Below are 18229 nucleotides of genomic sequence, written 5' to 3'. Positions count from 1 at the left end.
CAGTGCCCTTAGTCCCTTAGCTGGATTTCACTTTATTACCCAAACATTGCCACCTTGGGGAGCATGGCTTGCTAGGATTTTGAAAAAAGAAAAGGCTTCCTGTGTGCCTTACTCATAAGAAGGCAACCAAGAGATGTAAGCACCAGTGATCGGCCTCTTGAATCAGCTGGTCCTGGGGACCGTTAGGGAGGGGCTCCTTGATGACTGTTTTGGCTGCCTCTTCATGGGGCACATGGTTGATCTGGGGGGGCTCTCTACATAGGGACTTTGAGTTTGTGATATCACTCACCTGGCCTATGGCCACAGTCATTCTTTATTAAAAGCTAGACATGGCGAGCTAGAAACACGGCTCAGCAGTTAAGAGCACTGGCTGCTCTTGCAGAGGGCCCAGGTTCAATTTCCAACATCTACATGGCAGCTCATGTTGTCTGTAGCTGCATTTTGGGGGAGCCAATGCTCTCTTCTGGCCTTTAGGGACACCAGGCAAACACATGATACACAGATATGCATGGCAAAGTACTGATACACATAAAAACAAATATTTTTTGAGACAGAATTCTACTATGTATCCTGGAATTCACTACTTAGACCAGGCTGGCCTCAGACTCACAGAGATCCACCTGCCCTCGTCTCTAAAGATGTGCACGACAACTGGGTGTGGTGGTGCACGCCTTTAATCCCAGTCCTTGGGAGGCAGAGGCAGGCAGATCTCTGTGAATTCGAGGCCAGCCTGGTTTACAAAGTGAGCCTAGGACAGCCAAGGCTACACAGAGAAACCCTGTCTCAAAAAACAAACAAAAAGTTGTACACCACCACACCAGATTTAAAGAAATAATTTTTAGAAACTGGTCACCTAATGCATATTTATGAAACACTAAAATCAGATGAACAACCCATTGCGGTAGGACATTACAGGAAGAATGAGTCTAAATAACTAATCTATATGCCTGTTTAATGCTAAGCTTACATTTAAAATCTTAATTTAATTTAATATTGTGTGTTTACATGCTCATGCACATATGCAATTGCACACAAGCAGAGGACAACTTTGTGCAATTAGTTCCTTCTTTCCACCTTTATATAAGTCACAGGGCTTAATTTTAGGTCACTGGGCTTGCGTGACCAGTGCCTACTTTACCCACTGAGCCATCTCGTTGGGGCCTCTAATACTGTTTGCTCAACATGTTTCCCTACATCTCCTCTCAGGGGTAAGCCAGTTTGAGTGTCTTAGGAAGTTTCTGCAGGTTCTGTTGTTTATATTTTTGTCTTCTGAGACAGGTTGTCATTAGGCCAACTAGTAGCCCGGACTGGCTGGAACTCATCCTCTGCTTGCCTCAGCCTCCTGAGTGCTGAGGATTGCAGGCACACGCCCCAGCGCTCTCCTCTGAAGGTACCGTACAATGGCACCGCATTAACTCAGCTTGTAAGCTCTCCAATACAAACAATAAATTATTTGGTACATTGCATTTATAATAAACTATGCTCCAAGTTTTATAAAATACAATATAAATCAATATTAAAGTTTTTAACACTCAGAAACAAAAGCTGCAGCTAACAAAGCATTATGCATTTAAATGAAGACTCAATAAAGTAGAAAGCAATTAACTAATAAAATACAGTATTGATATTGAGTATTAGAACTTTTGTACCATACGAGCAAACTCATTGTTAATAATTTAAAAGGGCTACTACTGATGGCCAAATATTAAGGAGACTTTTGGACACTGCTTTCTGACAGGATTTTTTTTTTAAGTGTGTGTGTGTGCGTGGGGCATATTTTTTCATACAGAAGAAAAATCTTGACAAAAGGGGAAAGTGGGAGCTCGTGTGTTCCGCCATCCCAATCCTTGCAGCCCATGCTTGCTACCCACCCACCCACTCTGTGACTCACTCCCACCTCCCCTCAGATCCATCAGGGTCGATTGTTCTCTCTTGGTCTCCTCAGTCCAAAGCGCTTGATGGATTTGGTAATTGGGGTAATTACGGTAATTTTACCTTAAAGACAGACAGCTGCGGATTCCCTATTGGGGAGCCCCTCTCTGGGCCTCCTGCCAGTGTTCATGGACAAAGAGTAGTGGCTCCCATTCCCCCCTCCCCCCAGAATACAAAGTGGCTGGGTTGGAGCGGCGGGGAGTAGTGCATAGAGGGTTCCTCTGGCAGCCCAGAGTGGGGGCTAGGATAGCACAGTGTCATTTTCCTCTCTACCACTCAGAATTGGTTCTAGGGAATCTGTCAACCCAACACACCAACACAACACACACACACACACACACACACACACACACACACACACACACACACACACACACACACACACACAAACACAAACACTTTTCCCTTCCAGGCCTGAAAACCCAGACAGATAATCTCCACTGTCTCTCGTGTGTGAACGAAGTCTCTTTTTTTTTTTTTTTTTTCGAAGTCTCTTAAAGATACCTAAAAGCTTCCCTAGCACCCGTTCTTGTAATCTCCAAGGATGGAGGACAAGAAAGAATGAGGCACCTGGACCTTGAGTGTCATTTGCCCAAAGCCAGGGACCTGGAAGCACCTGCCAGGCCCGGAAGAGCCAGAGCCCGCGCTGCTCTGCCCCCAGCGGCATCTTGCGGAACTGCATCCTAATCGACTGCCTGGGACGCCAGAGCCAGCGCTGGCACCGTCTTCATATTTTCAGTACAGAAGGGATGCAGAGGTGTCAACCAAGGTCACCGAGAGTGTGTGACCCCCCTACACACACACATACACACACACTCTCTCTCTCGTCTAGTTTGCCAATGGTAATCGCACAGCAATTTGTGTAATGCCATATGTTAACATTTCTTCCTCCACCAGACTGCGGATGGCAGGCCTGCTTTGGAGGGCCCAGATCTGAACCACTCTAAGCTTTGCATGCTCCTGGCTTCCTCTTTCCCCTCCACCCATTTGATTTTCTCACAATGTGATGTCTTTCATTTCCGGCTTGATGTCTGCCTGTCCTGTCTATGAGCTCCGAGCGGGCTGGGTCCTTCCCTGCCCTTTGGCTGGGTGCTGGGCACCCAGAGGGCACTCACTGCGGCTGCTGAGGCTCTGAAGTCACCTAGTCACCTCACTCCATCCTCACTGTTTTTTCTGCAACTTGAAAGCGACCTTCGGAGCCTCGAGGGGCACAGGCTATCTACAGCCTGCCCAGGTGGAGTGGAATCCAAAGCCGTGCCCAAGCCCGTGGAGCCCTGCTAGAGGCCCAGGAAAGCAGGTGCCGTGTTCTGTTTGGCATCACCTCTACCCTTTGCCCTTTCTGAGAATGTCTGGCTAAAACCCATCATTCTTTCTTTCAAAAGTATGGGGGTGGGGAAGTCCTGCTGTGGGAACCTTAGCAAATGGATGCCAGTCCCTTGCAGAGAGCACACTGTCTCCTACTTCTAAACTTTAGACCTGAGGCAGTGTGCTTTCTAGTGAGGACTATCTTTCTGCCTTGAGGCTGTCTGCCTCTTCTCTGGCCTTCCCTGTATGTTCTAGGCGGGTAGAGAACTCCCATGGTGCCTCTTTTCCCACCAGGACATCAGTACTGTTGATTAGCACCCCAAACCATGGCCTCTTGGAACTTTAATCAACCCACCTTAAAGACTTTCATATACAAGTACAGTCACGTGGGGGGTCAGAGAGTCAAAATATGGACTTAGGGAGGATGTGATTCGGTTCCTAACAACACCCCCGTAAGAGACCCCAGCCCAGGCTGCAGAGCCTGGAGAAGCGAGGCTCCCACTGTGAGTTGTGCTAAAGCTGGCAGAGGGGCGACTGTGGGATCATCAATCATGAGGGTACCACTGAGTGGAAAATGATGAGTTGTCAGATAGCACTGAAGATGAATGGGGCAGCTGACGTGTGATTAAACGGGGAGCCTCCCCCGCTGCCAGGGCTTGCTGCCTGCCATGGTAGCACACAGCCAACCCGGGGCTCCCGCAGGCACGTGCCTGCCTCCTGCCAGGGTTAACAAACTTTCTAACTACAGAAATGTTGGTCATCCTAGCTGGGTGAGTAAGTGAATGAGGTATACAATGACGCCAGAGCAGGTGCTAAGACCCATATGGGGACAGTTGTGGTCACCACTGCAGGCTGCCCGGCTCTCGTTAATAGCAACTGGAAAAGGGTGCTTTAGACATTTCCCAAGAGTTTCCCTCATCCGTGTCTACCAAACAGGCAGGTCAGAGTCAGCTCAGGTGGAGACAGCAGTGGATTCTGGAGCAGACACGCAAAGGTACAGAGGACAAAGAGTGAACACATTCATTCGTCTAGCCAACCAGCTTTTATAATGCATTTATAATGCCATCAAGTCCACAAAGGTGAGAAAACCCCTGCCTGGTCTCTGCCTCTGAGGGGCTGCTCCCCAGCCAGGGAGACAGAGTGAAAACTCATTCAACAAGATTATTTCAGGCAGTGGTGAATGCCAAGAAGAAAATTAATGAAGGGAGTGTGTGTGTGTGTGCATGAGTGTGTGTGTGTGCGCATGAGTGTGTGCATGAGTGTGTGTGTGTGTGTGTGTGTGTGTGTGTGTGTGAGAGAGAGAGAGAGAGAGAGAGAGAGAGAGAGAGAGAGAGAGAGAGAGAGAGAGAGAGAGAGAGAGAGAGCACAGGGAACACCCCAGGAGGAAAGGCCTCTTGGAGGGAGGGGCCTTTGACCTAAGACCTGGAGGTGGAGCCGACTGAGGGGAAGGAGTCTCAGTGGGTGGAGGTAACTGAAATGGCAAAAGCTTGGAAGCAGGGATGAACGGGTTTCCTGGAGAAGGAGGTGCATGTATCTGGCTGCGCAAAGGCAGGTGACTGTGGAGAGGTAGAGTCAGGGACACCAGCAGCCTGGAGGCCAGAGAGAGAACAGGTGGGATCGGGACACTGCTTTAAGTCCTCGAGATCCCTTTAGGTTTCCAGTGGAAAGCTTTCCACGGCATTGAGATGATCGCCATTGTCATCGTGGTCGCCATTGTCATCGTCATCATGATCAGTTACCACCACCACCATCCTCACCAGTCACCACCACCATCCTCACCAGTCACCACCACCATCCTCACCAGTCACCACCACCATCCTCACCAGTCACCACCACCATCCTCACCAGTCAGTCACCACCATCCTCACCAGTCACCACCACCATCCTCACCAGTCACCATCACCATCCTCACCAGTCACCACCACCATCCTCACCAGTCACCATCACCATCCTCACCAGTCACCATCACCATCCTCACCAGTCACCATCACCATCCTCACCAGTCACCATCACCATCCTCACCAGTCACCACCACCATCCTCACCAGTCAGTCACCACCATCGTCACCAGTCACCATCACCATCCTCACCAGTCACCATCACCATCCTCACCAGTCAGTCACCACCATTGTCACCACCCTTACCACCACCATCAACTCTAGTCACCACCACCATCAACTCTACCGTCCTCACCATCCTCACCACTGTTGTCATTGGTGGCTGCCACATCGTCTTGCTTCTATCACCAGTAGCACCACCTCCACTGCCACTATCATTGTCACCAATTACACTCTCACCATCACCATCACCAGTTGCACCACTGTTACATAACTTAGGCCTGAAGAAGTATTTTCTGCTGCGTGCAAGTCCTTTTAAGACAGTTCGCAGCACTAGTCCACAAGGGCCTAACTCAGGAGTGTGAGGTACGTAGCAGCAGGGTCTCAGACCACCACAGCAGCTAAGTGCCCCTCGGATACACACGGCCACCTGACTGGGGAAGGCGGAGGCCAGGCTGAAAGCAGTTATGCTGCCTTTATGCCGTGTCTGTTTTCTATCCGTAATGTCTGACCACATTCAATCCCTGAGGTCTTTAGGTCCATTCTGGTTTGGAAGCCTGCCCACTTCTAAAATCATGAAAAAGAAAAAAAAAAAAAAAGCCAGTACGATAATTAAATCTGGGGCTGAAGAGATGGCTCAGTGGGTAAGAACACTAGCTGCTCTTTCAAAGAACCCAAGCTTGTTCCAAGCACCCACACGGCAGCTCACAATCGTCTGCCTCTTCTGGTCTCTGTCGTCACCAAGCATGGATATGATGCACAGACATACATACAGGCAAAACACCCAAACACATTAAAAGGGTATTTAGATCTGCTGAGGCACCACCGTCACCACCATGGCCACCATCACCATCATCACAGTCATCACTTGCACCACCATTATCACCATTATCCTGTCACCACCGCCACCATCCTATTAGCCACCATCATCGCCACCCCTATCCTACTGTGATCACCACTATTGTCACCACACAACCACCCGTATCACCATCGTTGTCACCATCATCACTATATTATGGACTGTCACCATCATCTCATTATCACCACCACCATCAGCATGACCTAGTTCCAGCCAGCCAGCATTCACAGAATCCGTGGGCAGCAACCGTTTTGAACTGCACCTGTCCCTTCAGGCAGCCTGGAAGTGCAAGGGAGCAGTGCCCATCATAGTCAGGAGAGCCTGGGGACCAGTGTCTGGACTTGAATCCTTCCCCAGGGTCCCCCACTCACCCACCACCCTTGTTCTTTACCCCTGGGATGGGGTGACTCAAATGGGCAGCATCTACATCGTTTCTCAGGCTCCCTCAGCAGAATTAAGTTCTATTTGCTTACTGAGGCAACTTATTTGATAATGCGCCTGCTAAGGACGGCCTCCCCTTCTTTCTCATGTGCTCACGCTCCAGACTCCTTGAAGCACTACTTGCTCTTGGATCTTTGTCTGAGAGTCTACTGTGAAGAGCTGAAATGGAAACACTGGGGTATTGTGTGGAGATGGAGTTTGTAAAACTCTTGGTATAAATTAGATACTCAAAACACACTCAGTATTGAATGAATGAGGCTTCACTTCACCTGAGAAGAAGACAGACCTGGGCAGGAGAGAGGAGGGGCAGAGCTGGGGTCATACGTTACAGGTGTTTGAAGCTCCAGAGATTCATTGCTGTCCTTTCTCCTCCCCCAGCCCTCGCTACTCTGAGAGCTCCCCACCCCCCCCCCCCAGCCCTCCCTACTCTGAGCAGTCCTCCTGGCTCTGCTGGACAGGGAAGGTTCATGGTGTAGGTGGATGCAGGAGCCCATGGGGAAGCAAAGCAAAGTGTTTCGCCTCCCAGCTCCAGTCATCTGGCAGAAAGACAACACCGACCGTGAGCCAAGCTGGGGAAAGCGAAATGAAAGTGCATGGAGCTAGTCGTGTGTTTAACGTTTAAGCAACTTAAATATGCTATTTTAAAAAACACGGCAAGGCTCTGTAAAACAACATTTAAGACACAAGGGTGCAAAGGGGAAAGTTTGTCATCGTCCAGCTCTCCTAGAGCTGTCCACGGCATCTGTAGGATCTCAGAGAAGACAGGGGGTTGTCCACCGTCACAGTGATTTTCCACTCCATGCTGTGGGGCTGCCTTCAAAACAATATTTTCCAGAAACTCCCACCTGTTCCTGAGAGAGGTGCCACGGTTTTTTATTCTCCTTGTGTCCGGAGATTGTGGAAAATCCCCTGTGGAGATGCAGGTCCCAGGGTGGCTCATCTGAGGCTCTGTGTGCGTCTTGAGGATGGTGAGGGACGGGCCTGGCTCTGTGCTGTCTGGCATGGAAGAGGCATTTTCTGACAGGAGGCCTTTGAAGGAAGACTTAGCCCTTCTGTGTGAACAGCCCTGCTCCCGGGCTGGGTGTTCCAGGTTGTTTCTTAGGATTCCAGGCTTAGGTGGGGCTCTGTCTAATGACCCACTCCCCATGGGGGTTGGCACGGTATAAATCTAAGAGGTAGGCATCTGGGTCCAGGCAACGTTCACCTGTGGGAAGAAGGGATCCCAGAGGTTGAGAGGGCAGCTGGGAAAGATGCTGTTATCTTTCCCAGGGCCTCTCACCAGGCACTGCACCACCCTCTGGCTATGGGAGCCTAGCTGTGGCTCACAGTTACCCTGTTCTCTGAGGTGACGTCTGCTGGTAGAAGATACATTGCTGGGAAATGTAGCCCCTGTTCTGCAGGCATTCACATGAGAGGTGCCAAAGGCCCACAGTGTCTAGTGCCTGTACAGCCGTGCAGCATGAGTTGCAGCGCCCCCTGGCGGATCTGGCAAACTCCTGAAATCCCTCCCCCTCAACACAATGCTGTCATTCAGAGCCTGTGGCTCTGAGCGTAGTCTGGCCCTGGGACTAGCTGCTTCAGCCACATGGAGGAAAATGTATTAAGAACAAGAGTTCACAAGACACAGCCGTTTGTCACCACGTCCATGGTGGCGATTTTGATGCCCCCCTCAAGTTTTAGGATCATTGCTTGTCCTTGGTTCTCACAAAGCAGGGACCCTTGGAGGCAGATGCTTGTGGGCCTACAGCATTCCTAAAGGCATCTGTGCACATTCAGGGCTGAGATTTCCCCCTCCCTAGGGTGCCCTTGTGATGTCCATGTTAGCACCGGACAGCTTTTACACCAAACGTCAGTCAGCCTTCTTCCAACCATGAGCCAGCCCTGTGTGGAGCTGCCCATGCAGGGAGAGTTTCTACGTTAGCCATGCTCCTCTGGACGCTCACGGCAGGGTTGACAGAGGCTTGCTGGGAAGGCTCATGCTCACCTCTCCTAGCAGCTCTGTCTGTGGATTCACCTCCCGCGGCGGGGGGGTGGGGGGGGACGGGACTTACCAATATTTCCTCCAACTTCATAAACAAGGAAGTTGGCCTTCTTCACATTGCTGTAAGACAAAGGGGGAGAAACCCTGCTGGGCTCTGCTAGAGAAGGCAAGATCACGCCCAGGCCTGGAGGGGGGTGGGGAGGCGGCGGAGGGGCATCCTCAAGGATTTGTGGTCCCAGTAGGAAGGGCATATGGACTCTTCTCTGAGAGAACCAGAGCCGATGAAGGAAGCCAGCACCCAGGGCAGGGAGACAGTCCTTAGGAAAAATCAGGCCTAGGTACTCTGCCACCAGGTCCCTTTCTGCTAAGTACCAGCAGTGGGCTTTGAAAGGGTGAGATCAGGGTGAGGAATGAGAAGAGGACCCTGCTGTGAGGGGCAGATCCCACATCAAGGAAGATTATCAACATCGTATGATGATAGGTGGGTTACGATGATTCAAGTATATAATTATCCGATGGTAATTACGGGCATCCTGAATTCAGCTCCAGAATCTGCCCCTGTTCTGCTTTGTGGCATTGGACATGCCCTGTCCCTTCTACGGGCCTTCATTTTCTCATCCGTGTCAGAAGGAATGAGTCAGGACACTTTGTAAGGGCTGACACTCTGAAGGGCTTCCTGCCAACCCCATGAAGGAAGCTGCCAGGGCAATGACACCTACATATCAGACTCACTGATGGATTTGGCCACAATGGTTTCTTGCTTCCTTAGAACCTTTGCACATGCAATTGTCCTGTGCCCGGAAGCCTTGCTCGCTCCTCAGACTATAGTTGGCATCTCTACACATTCATGCTGCTCCGTGTATTTCTTATAAAAGCTAATACAGTTTTTTTTTTCTTTTTGTTTTTTTTGAGGCAGGGTTTCTCTATGTTATCTTGGCCGTCCTGGACTTGCTTTGTAGACCAGGCTGGGCTCGAACTCACAGTGATCTGCCTGCTGCTGCCTCCTGAGTGCTGGGACCTAATACAGTTTTTAACTTGATTTGGCTATTTGATTTATGTCTGTCTCTGCCTTGTGGTATGTATGGGCCTATAAGGCAAGGACCTCTGTTGATTATAGATATAGATAAAGATATAGATAGACATATAGATATAGATGTCTTTTCTTCCTTTCCTTTTTAAATTTTAAGATGGGGTTCTCTGTGTAACAGCCCTGACTGTCCTGGAATTTGCTCTATAGACCAGTCTGGCCTGAAACTTATAGAGATCTGCCTGCTTCTGACTCCTGAGTGCTGGAATTAAAAGCATGTGCAACACTGCTGGCTGTTTATTTTTAATTAGGAGGGGAGGGTGATGTGTGCGCACACGTGGGGGGATGTCTGTGGAGGCCAGGGTTGCTGCATACCCTGGAGCTGGCGTTCAAAGTGGTTGTGAACTACCTGAGTTGGGCAGTCCTCTGCAAGGGCAGGCAGTGCTCCTGACCACAGAGCTGTGTCTATGGAGTCCTTTCATTATCATTTTAGCATTCCCCATGGTGTCCAACCTATAGTGGACGTTTATTAAATATATATTAAAATCACTATGAATGGTGGCCCTTTTCATTATTATTTGCAGCCAAACTCTGAAAAAGGATGGAGAACCCACTGTGACCACTACAGAAAGAGGAAAGCCAGGGGCAGATGAAGGCCTGCTTACCTCCTCATGGTCTCAGCTGGAAGGGACTGAGCCCGCCCCCACCCCCACCCCCCCCCCCCCCCCCTCCCACCCTGAAAGGGGGAAGCAGAGGCTTGTCCTCCAGGGAGATGGCGCTTACTCTGATAGAATTCTATTTGCATCCTTGGTGCCCTCTTCAGACTGTGAGCCAGGGTTGAGGCGCTCCGTGAACAGCTGCAGGATGTGGGTTACTCTGGTGCTGGGATTCAAAGGCACCTGCAGAGGGTCCATGCTAGGCCAGGTCACCTGGATCTTTGCCACTTTGGGAGTCTGGAGATGGAGATGATAGAGATGAAGAGTGAAAGGCTTTCATGCCTGGAATTCACCCACACGTGTATACTTAGACCAGCATTCTAATGCACATCACATGCGCAGCACACAACCTCAGGCATTCATGCAGATGTGCAAACGCATGAACGTGCATCCATGCACACAGGAGTACATACGAGGTATGTACAGATGTGTACACGCACACCCAGGCCCATATCTGCTCATCACACACACACACACACACACACACACACACACACACACACACACACACACACACACACACGACTTTCCAAAGGGGCTGTGTTGAGGACCTCCCTGCTCTGCTCTGTGTTCCGGAAGGGCTCTTTGATTCTTCCACATCCCTATCCCACAAAGCTGCCTCATCCGCTTTCCGAACCCTATCCCAAGCACACAAAGGACCTTCTAAAATTAAGGCCAAGTCAGTGGCTTTCAGGAGAACCCCACCACCACCACACTACCACCACCACCATCTCTCAACCCTGCCTCTGGTTTCTGCAGCACCACCTCCTCCATCTCTGCGGTGCCGCTCGGGCTCCCCTTGGCGGCCACAGGCGGTTATGTCTGGCAGCTTGGTGGCATAGATGGCGGGATACCCTGCAGCCTGGTCCCCTTTTCTCCACCCATCTTCATTCGCCTGGTGTGAGGGGTACCCACCGCCTCAAGCCAGTCCCCAGCTTTGTCTCTGTCTACGTGCGTCCTCCGCAGCCAGGTCTTGAGGCCCCCATCACAGAGCTGGGAACGACGGCCATTACTGTCATTCAGTTTTCGGACTTGCGCTATCAAGAAAGAAGCGACCTGTCCGGAAAAGAATCTCTATCTCAGCTAAATGCTGCGACGCAAGGCCCCATTTCAGTCACCGTGGCTCCTCCCACAAAGGGCCTGGAGACTGACTTCTTTAAGTGGCTGCCAGAGCATTAGTTTGATGGGATGGATGTTTAGCCCCCTAGAGGACCCGGGGCGGCGCGGCGCTGGAGATTGGACTCGGAATGGTCAGAGGCGCCAGGGGGTGGAGTGGGGCGGCGGCGGAGGCAGTGGTGTGATGGATTGGACTCCCGAACGGACAGAGACGTGCTTGAAGGAAGCTGTTCACTGGCGCACCAAGAAGCAATGTTTCTCAAACACATCTGGACTGGCCTCCTGCTCTGAAAAGCCCAACCAATGGGCCTGCGCACTTCCCAGAGACCTGCAGGCCAGCCACTGTCCAATGAGAATCTAGCAGACTTCGGGATCCAGGTCTTTCCAAGGTGTGACAGACTACGAGGTATAGCAGCCTAATCATAGGGACACACATGGGAAGGCGATGGAGATTTCTCTCATCTTGCTGTATACATCTGTGCTGAAACTTAGAAAAGCAAAAAAAAAAACCTAGTATTTAAGAAATTTCTTAAAAACAAAACAAAACTTCCTATACCAGGAAAAACTGTAGCAGCCAGAGAGGAGGCTCATCAGTTAAGAGCACTGGCTGCTCTTCCAAGCAGCCTGGTTCGGTCCCCAGCATCCACAATCACCTGTAAGTCCACTTCTGGGAGATATGAAGTTGTCTTTTGACCTTTGTGAAAACCAGGAGCATATGTGGTGCACCCACATACATGCAGGCTAAACACTCATACAGATAAAATAAAAATAAATCTTTTTTAAAATGTAACTCAGCCAGGTGTGGTGGTGCACGTCTGTAATCCCAGCCCTTGGGGAGGCAGAGGCAGGTGAATAGCTCTGAGTTTGGAGCCAGCCTGTTCTACAAAGAGAGCCCAGACCAGCCAAGGCTATATAGAGAAACTCTGTCTCACAAATAAACAAACAAACAAACTCCAAACCCCCGCCCAAACAAGGAATTTTTTACAATTGTAATTCACTATTTTAGTAGCACTCTAACTCCAGAAGGTTGAGTGCAAAAAAAGGGGAATTTGGGGAGTCTGGAGGGGCAGGGATGGGAGAGCCAGGGAGAAGAGGGGCAGGGAGGGGGGGGGCGGGGAGGGGACTTCCAGCGGAAGAACTGGCTATGACTTGAGTCTGGAGTGACAGGCAGAGGGCACCAAGCTCTGCCTGTGGGGAAAGAGGAAGGGCTTAGGCAGAAACCCTGGGCACAGCCCCTGGTGCAGTTGAATAGTTTGTTTGCTTGCATTAGGTGTGTGCCTGGTGCCCAGAGGGCAGAGGAGGGCCTCAGAATCACTAGAACTGGAGTTATAGACTGTTGTGAGCTGCTGTGAGGGTCCTGGAAATCACACTCAGATCCTTTGGAAGAGCACGATGTGCTCTTAACCACTGAGCCACCTCTCTGGCCCTCATCCCTGGCCCCCCTCCAAATGCGTTTAAAATGGCACTGGCTCAGGACAGAGGATCTGGGGCTACTCAGAGAAGGATACATTTGCTGGGCTCCAGAGGGATAAATCTAATCTGTGGATGAAGGCAGGGATACGATGGAAGGATGGGCAGATGGATGGACGTACTAGTGGAGAGATTGGGGTAGATAGATGGATGGCTGCATAATACATAGATGAGCATATAGGTAAAAGGATGATTGATGGATAGGTGGGTGAGTATTTGCATGTGCATCTGAGGGGGTGGATTGCGGGTAGATGAATAGATGTTAGGTAGGTGGGTGGGTGGGTACATGGCTGTGTAGGCAACGGATGACTAGACGGATGAGTAAATGGGTGAATGCATAATGGACGGGTGGGTGGGCAGATAGGTTGGGTGAACAGGTAGAAGAGTGGGTGGATAACGGGTTGAGGACTGACCAGGCGGGTGATGGGTAAAATCGTTGAGAGAATATCTTGTGTATTATATGGGTACAGCGCCTGGGCTTTTGTTTGGTTGGTTGGTTGGTTCGTTGGTTGGCCTTTTGTTTTTAAATCTGATGGCCTGTAGCCGAGGCAGGAAATAGGAGGTGGGATATCCGGAGAGAGAAAGGATTCTGGGATAGAGCCAGCTGCATGACCGGGAAGATGTGAGAAGGGCAGGTGCATGGTACCTGAGCAGACCACGTGGCAAAAATGTAGATTAGTAAATGGGTCATAATAAGTTATGAGCTGGTCAGAGAAGAGCCCAGCTACATGGCCTAGGTATTTGTAAGTATATATTTTGAGTCTCATGAGTCTTTATTCTAAGAGTTTGGGGCCGGGAGGAAAAAATGGACTCCTACATGAAATGGATGAGGGGAAGAAGATGGGTAGATAGTTAGATCTGTGGGTCCATGGGTGAGTGGTGGATAAGTGGGAAACGTTTGGACAGATGTGTAGGCAGGTGACCGATGAGTGGATGAATAGGTATGTGGATATGTGGGTGAAAGATGTTTGGGCAAACGGGTAAATGGATAGCAGACCGATAAAGTGAGCAAGTGACCTGAGCAGCCCCTGTGGATGGTGCCAAGTGTGTGGTGGGAACGCTGGGTGTTAGAAGGATCAACTCAGGGCTCTTGCCCTACCTCCACCTTCAGGAGACTAGGACCCGGTGCCCCTCTGTGAAGTGCCCCTGCTGCCTTGCTTGTTTTCAGGACAACACTCATGGCGGTGACAGAGCTATCTCTGGTGTCTGGCTTGAGCCTCTCTTGGGCAGGACTTAGGCGCCTGAGCCTCAAAGCTGGAACATTCTTGCTGGTATCTCAGCGACCATCTACTAAACTAGGGGTGATGGGGGTGGGGGGAACCAGAGGGATGAAAGTTGGCTGAAAGGGGAGCAAAGTATGGTTGTAGGGAAAGAAAATGTAGACTTCTTAGACTTGAAGGCAAGGGAAGGAAAAATGCTGGCCTCTGCACAGGAAGACCTCCAACTGGTGGCAGGAAACATGGTGTCCATGCTAGATAGCAGGGAGTGGACAGTGGCACCAGGGGAGCACAGAGCGGTGGCAATCGTGATGGACGGCCTGCCCTGGCCTTGCTGTCATGGCCATCACTCACCGTCCAGAGCAGGTCCTGGTACTGCACCATCATGCACACCACTTCAGCTGCAGCTTCCACCAGCTGCTTCTCACCCTTGGGGAGCTTGGGAGGCCGCCCTCGGGCCAGGAAAAGATTGGGGGCCATCACCGTGGAAACATTCCATAAGGTCATCTTGTTGTGCTGCTCCTGGGCTGCCACTTTCCTGAGGAATTCCAGGAGTGCCTAGGGAAGGACACAGAGCCTGCACAACAGCCCTTCTTTATCGGAGTCTGGGCAGGAAGGGGTGGGTCTTAGCCACCGCCCATTGCTACCTTGTGCCCCTGGCCCAGCAGCTGGCCTCTCACACGTGTTTGCCAGCTCACTGATGGTAAGTCACAGCCATGCCACATAGGAAGTTTTACTGTTGGACCCACTTTACAAAGAACCTAGCTTAGAAAAATGTGCCAAGGACCACATAGTAAAGATGAAGGGGAGAGAAGGGTGGATGGATGGATGAAAAGATGTGTAGATGAAAAGACAATGCACAGATACGAAAGAAGAAAGGGAAGGAAAGGAAGAATAGGGGGTGGGAAAGAAAGAAAAGGGAGGAGGGAAGGAAAAGACAATACGTGGTTAGAAAGGAAGGAAGACGAAAAGCCTGAGTAATAAAAAGGAGGGAAAGAAGGAGGAAGGAAGAAGGAAGGGAGGGAGGGAAGGAGGGAGGGAGGGGGTAGGGAGGAAAAGAGGGAGGAAGGAAGAAGGAAGGAAGGGAGGGAAGGAGGGAGGAGAGAAGAAAGGGAGGAAGGGAGAGAGGAAGGAAAGGAGGAAGGGAGGAAGGAACTACACTGAGTACCTACAGGACCCACATCCTCTACCCTGTGGTTTCCTGTGCTAGCTCCTGTAGCACCCAAAACAAACAAACAGAACATTTCGTCATTCTTGGTGACTAACAGGGAGTAGAGAGCCCAAGAGGAAGATCCCAGGCCTCTTACAGCCTCATCAGTCAAACCCAAAGACAGCCAGGAAGTGGGGAGCAGTCACCAAGCCAAGGCAGCTCCCGGCTCCAACTCCAGCCCCAAACCTCAGCACCCACTCCCAGATCACACAGTGAAGGACCCTGAGGAGACCATTTCCCAAACTGGCTCTCCTTAGAACACCAAGACCACACCACACCTCCCACAGCTGGAAAGGACAGTGAGCAGCTGAGTTTGGGATGTGCTGGCTGCTCCAGCCCCTCCCTGAAGATGCACTAGACTTTGGCATACAAAGCCTCTGAGAGGCCCTCAGGGAAGAGCCATCTCTTTCCTGATCACCAGGCTTATCAGTCCTGGCCTGGAAGATGCCAGCACTAAGTGAATCAGGTGCCCTCTGAGAGCTCCCCTGCTCTCTTTGGGGAAGGCTCTCAGACAAGGATTGTGTGGGTGGGTAGTCACCACACTCACACCTGGTATGGCTGTGTGGTGAAGGCAATAAACAGAAGGATGAGCACCTTCAGGGCCAGCAGTGAGGTTGAGGGCAGAAAAGCCACGTTTACCTTCAAGGTGTTGCGGTTGGGTTCTGGTAGGAGGAGGATGAGCAGGTGGAGAGCCTGTAGGCGCTGTTTCAGGTCAGGGATGTCTGCAGAGGAGGGAGAGAGAGGGAGAAACAAGCTCAGGGATGCTTCCTCATTGCTCTAGCCTTTTCCTGGAGGGGGGGGGCGAATTTGGGGCTGAGAAGCCCAGCCCTTCCTCACAAGGCTTGCCACTACTTCCTGGCTAGCATGCTCAGACAGAAGTCCACCCAGTGCTGGTCAAGATGCTCACCTCACTTTGTTAGTAAAAAGCAAGCACACATGCTCAAGGCAGGTGCACTCACATATGCGCATGTGTGTCTGTATATATGTCCAGACAGACAGACACTGAGCTGAACTATAGTCCAGGTTCAGGAAGGCCAGGGGCCAGAAAGTCATCCCTGGGAGGGGACATAGTTAGCTCACTCATCCAGAATAGAAAGTTCCTGATGCCCTTTGCAAGCAGAGAATGGGAAAGGAAAAGCTTGGCCCACACCTGAGGTCAGAGGCTCCAGGCAGAAGAGGGGTGGATGTTACAGACAAGCTGAGGGGGGAAGAGCACCTTCCATGGGTGTCTTACTATAGGGGGGAGGATCTAGGAGGAGGTGGGTAGGGCCTGGGAAGGAGCCAGGACCTTCTGCAAGTGTGTTGGGAACCGTTGGTGTGATGCGTGTTTTACAAGGACGCTTCGAGGCACAAAGGCAAGAGAGACACTGGGAGCCTGCTGCAGGGAATGGTGGCGTTCCGGTGGCTGGCACATGGAGTGTGTGTGGAGGTCAGAGGTGGACACCAGGTAGGTGTCTTCCTCAAGTGTTCTCTACCTTAGTTTTTGAGACACTCGCTAAACCTGAAGCTCACTGATTGACTAGACAGACTGACAAGTGTATTCCAGTGCCAGGGGTTGGGGGTTGGGGTGTGGGGTTGGGGAAGAGAGAGAGAGAGAGAGAGAGAGAGAGAGAGAGAGAGAGAGAGAGAGAGAGAGAGAGAAGAGGGAGGGAATGGAGGCAGGGAGGGCAAGCACACAAAGCTTTCCTGGGTTTCTTCAGGAAGGCTTGTAGAGACGCCCCAATCAGGATTCTATGTGGATGTGTAACCTAGGAGGGTCTGACATCTTGTGAACGCACAGGTGTCCGCAGCAACCTAAGCCAGATGTTGAGAGCTCAAGGCACTATATGATGAAAGGAGAGAGCAGACTCCTGAAAGTTGCCCTCTGACCTCCATGTGTACATCATGGCATGTGCTCCACCCACCCAACATTCTTAACTTGTAAGAAAAGCACTAAAGCTATCTGGCCCCTCGTCCATGTCAGGACGGATGACAAGTCCAGTTGCCAAAGCCCCAGCTCTTTTTCTCCTGTCACTCTATGCACACACATACAAATGTATGTCTCTCAATAGGCACACGCATCAATACCCACCTCACACACGCCTGTGCATACATGTACATGCTCACATCCACGCAAACACACTTCCAGCCCCCTCTTCAGACCCCAGAAGACACATGTCTGGTCAGGTATCCAGTCGGCCAGCCCCCTGCCCGTCTCCACCTTCCTCACCAAGGCCAAGGGGCTCCCAACCTCCTGCCCTCCCCCTGCACATGTCTGTACAGGACTGCCACACGCACTGGCCACTGTTGCAAAAGCTGGGAGGTACTCGGCTGTAAGCAGAGGTGCCGGCAGCTTCCGGAGGAACCTCTTGAGCAAATCAGATGCGTCATTGGGATGAACCTTGTCCCAGCTAACGAGGCCAGCATAGAAGTCTCGCTCCAGTTTTTGCTCCAGCCCCTAGGGAAAGGAGGACCACCAAGAGAAGTTGCCTGCAGCTCCTCACGAGAAGAAATTGTTGGCCACTCACTCTGGACTTCAGTGTCCTCTTGCAAGGCGGGGACAGCTGCAGTACTTCCCTGACACCTTTGCTATGAGGATTGGATGCCATCCTGAGCCGAGCCACTCTAGTGCAGGCTCCACTCCACAGGTGTTGACAGCGTGACCCCGAGAGTCCACAGCTCTATTAGGCCACCTTTCTGCATCCTGGAATCCCACAACCATACCAAAGGCAGGTCACAGACCAGCCAGGACCCGATTCTCTCTCTCTCATCCAAATGCAGCACAGCACAGGCCTGAGAGGTGAGGCAGCCTTTAGAGGTGGGGAAAGCCAGCCATTACCTTGACTCTGGCCTGGGATCCCGGAACTCTGAGGATGCCTTCTGTGTCTAGCCCTCTTTTCTCCAGACAGGACAGCAACTA

At 51.2% G+C, this 18229-nt stretch overlaps 1 protein-coding gene across 1 annotated transcript in view; it reads right to left on the bottom strand.

The window, feature by feature from the left end:
- Nucleotides 1-7578: 7578 nt before the first annotated feature.
- The window catches only part of Arhgap40 (Rho GTPase activating protein 40), a 37368-nt gene continuing 26717 nt past the window's right edge, over nucleotides 7579-18229 (bottom strand). Inside the window, exons 8-15 of the mRNA XM_051143704.1 lie at nucleotides 18149-18226; nucleotides 17608-17767; nucleotides 15970-16052; nucleotides 14475-14678; nucleotides 11233-11373; nucleotides 10385-10554; nucleotides 8645-8694; nucleotides 7579-7797 (exon numbers count right to left, since the gene is read on the bottom strand). Of these exons, the coding sequence (XP_050999661.1) occupies nucleotides 7706-7797; nucleotides 8645-8694; nucleotides 10385-10554; nucleotides 11233-11373; nucleotides 14475-14678; nucleotides 15970-16052; nucleotides 17608-17767; nucleotides 18149-18226 (978 nt within the window). The 3' untranslated portion in view covers nucleotides 7579-7705. The remainder of the gene's footprint in view (nucleotides 7798-8644; nucleotides 8695-10384; nucleotides 10555-11232; nucleotides 11374-14474; nucleotides 14679-15969; nucleotides 16053-17607; nucleotides 17768-18148; nucleotides 18227-18229) is intronic.

This window comes from Acomys russatus, chromosome 4 (assembly GCF_903995435.1).
Source record: "Acomys russatus chromosome 4, mAcoRus1.1, whole genome shotgun sequence".
NCBI classification, from domain to species: Eukaryota; Metazoa; Chordata; class Mammalia; order Rodentia; family Muridae; genus Acomys; species Acomys russatus.
The sequence above is the reverse complement of the archived record's forward strand: the minus strand, read 5'-3'. Positions and strand labels throughout refer to the sequence as shown.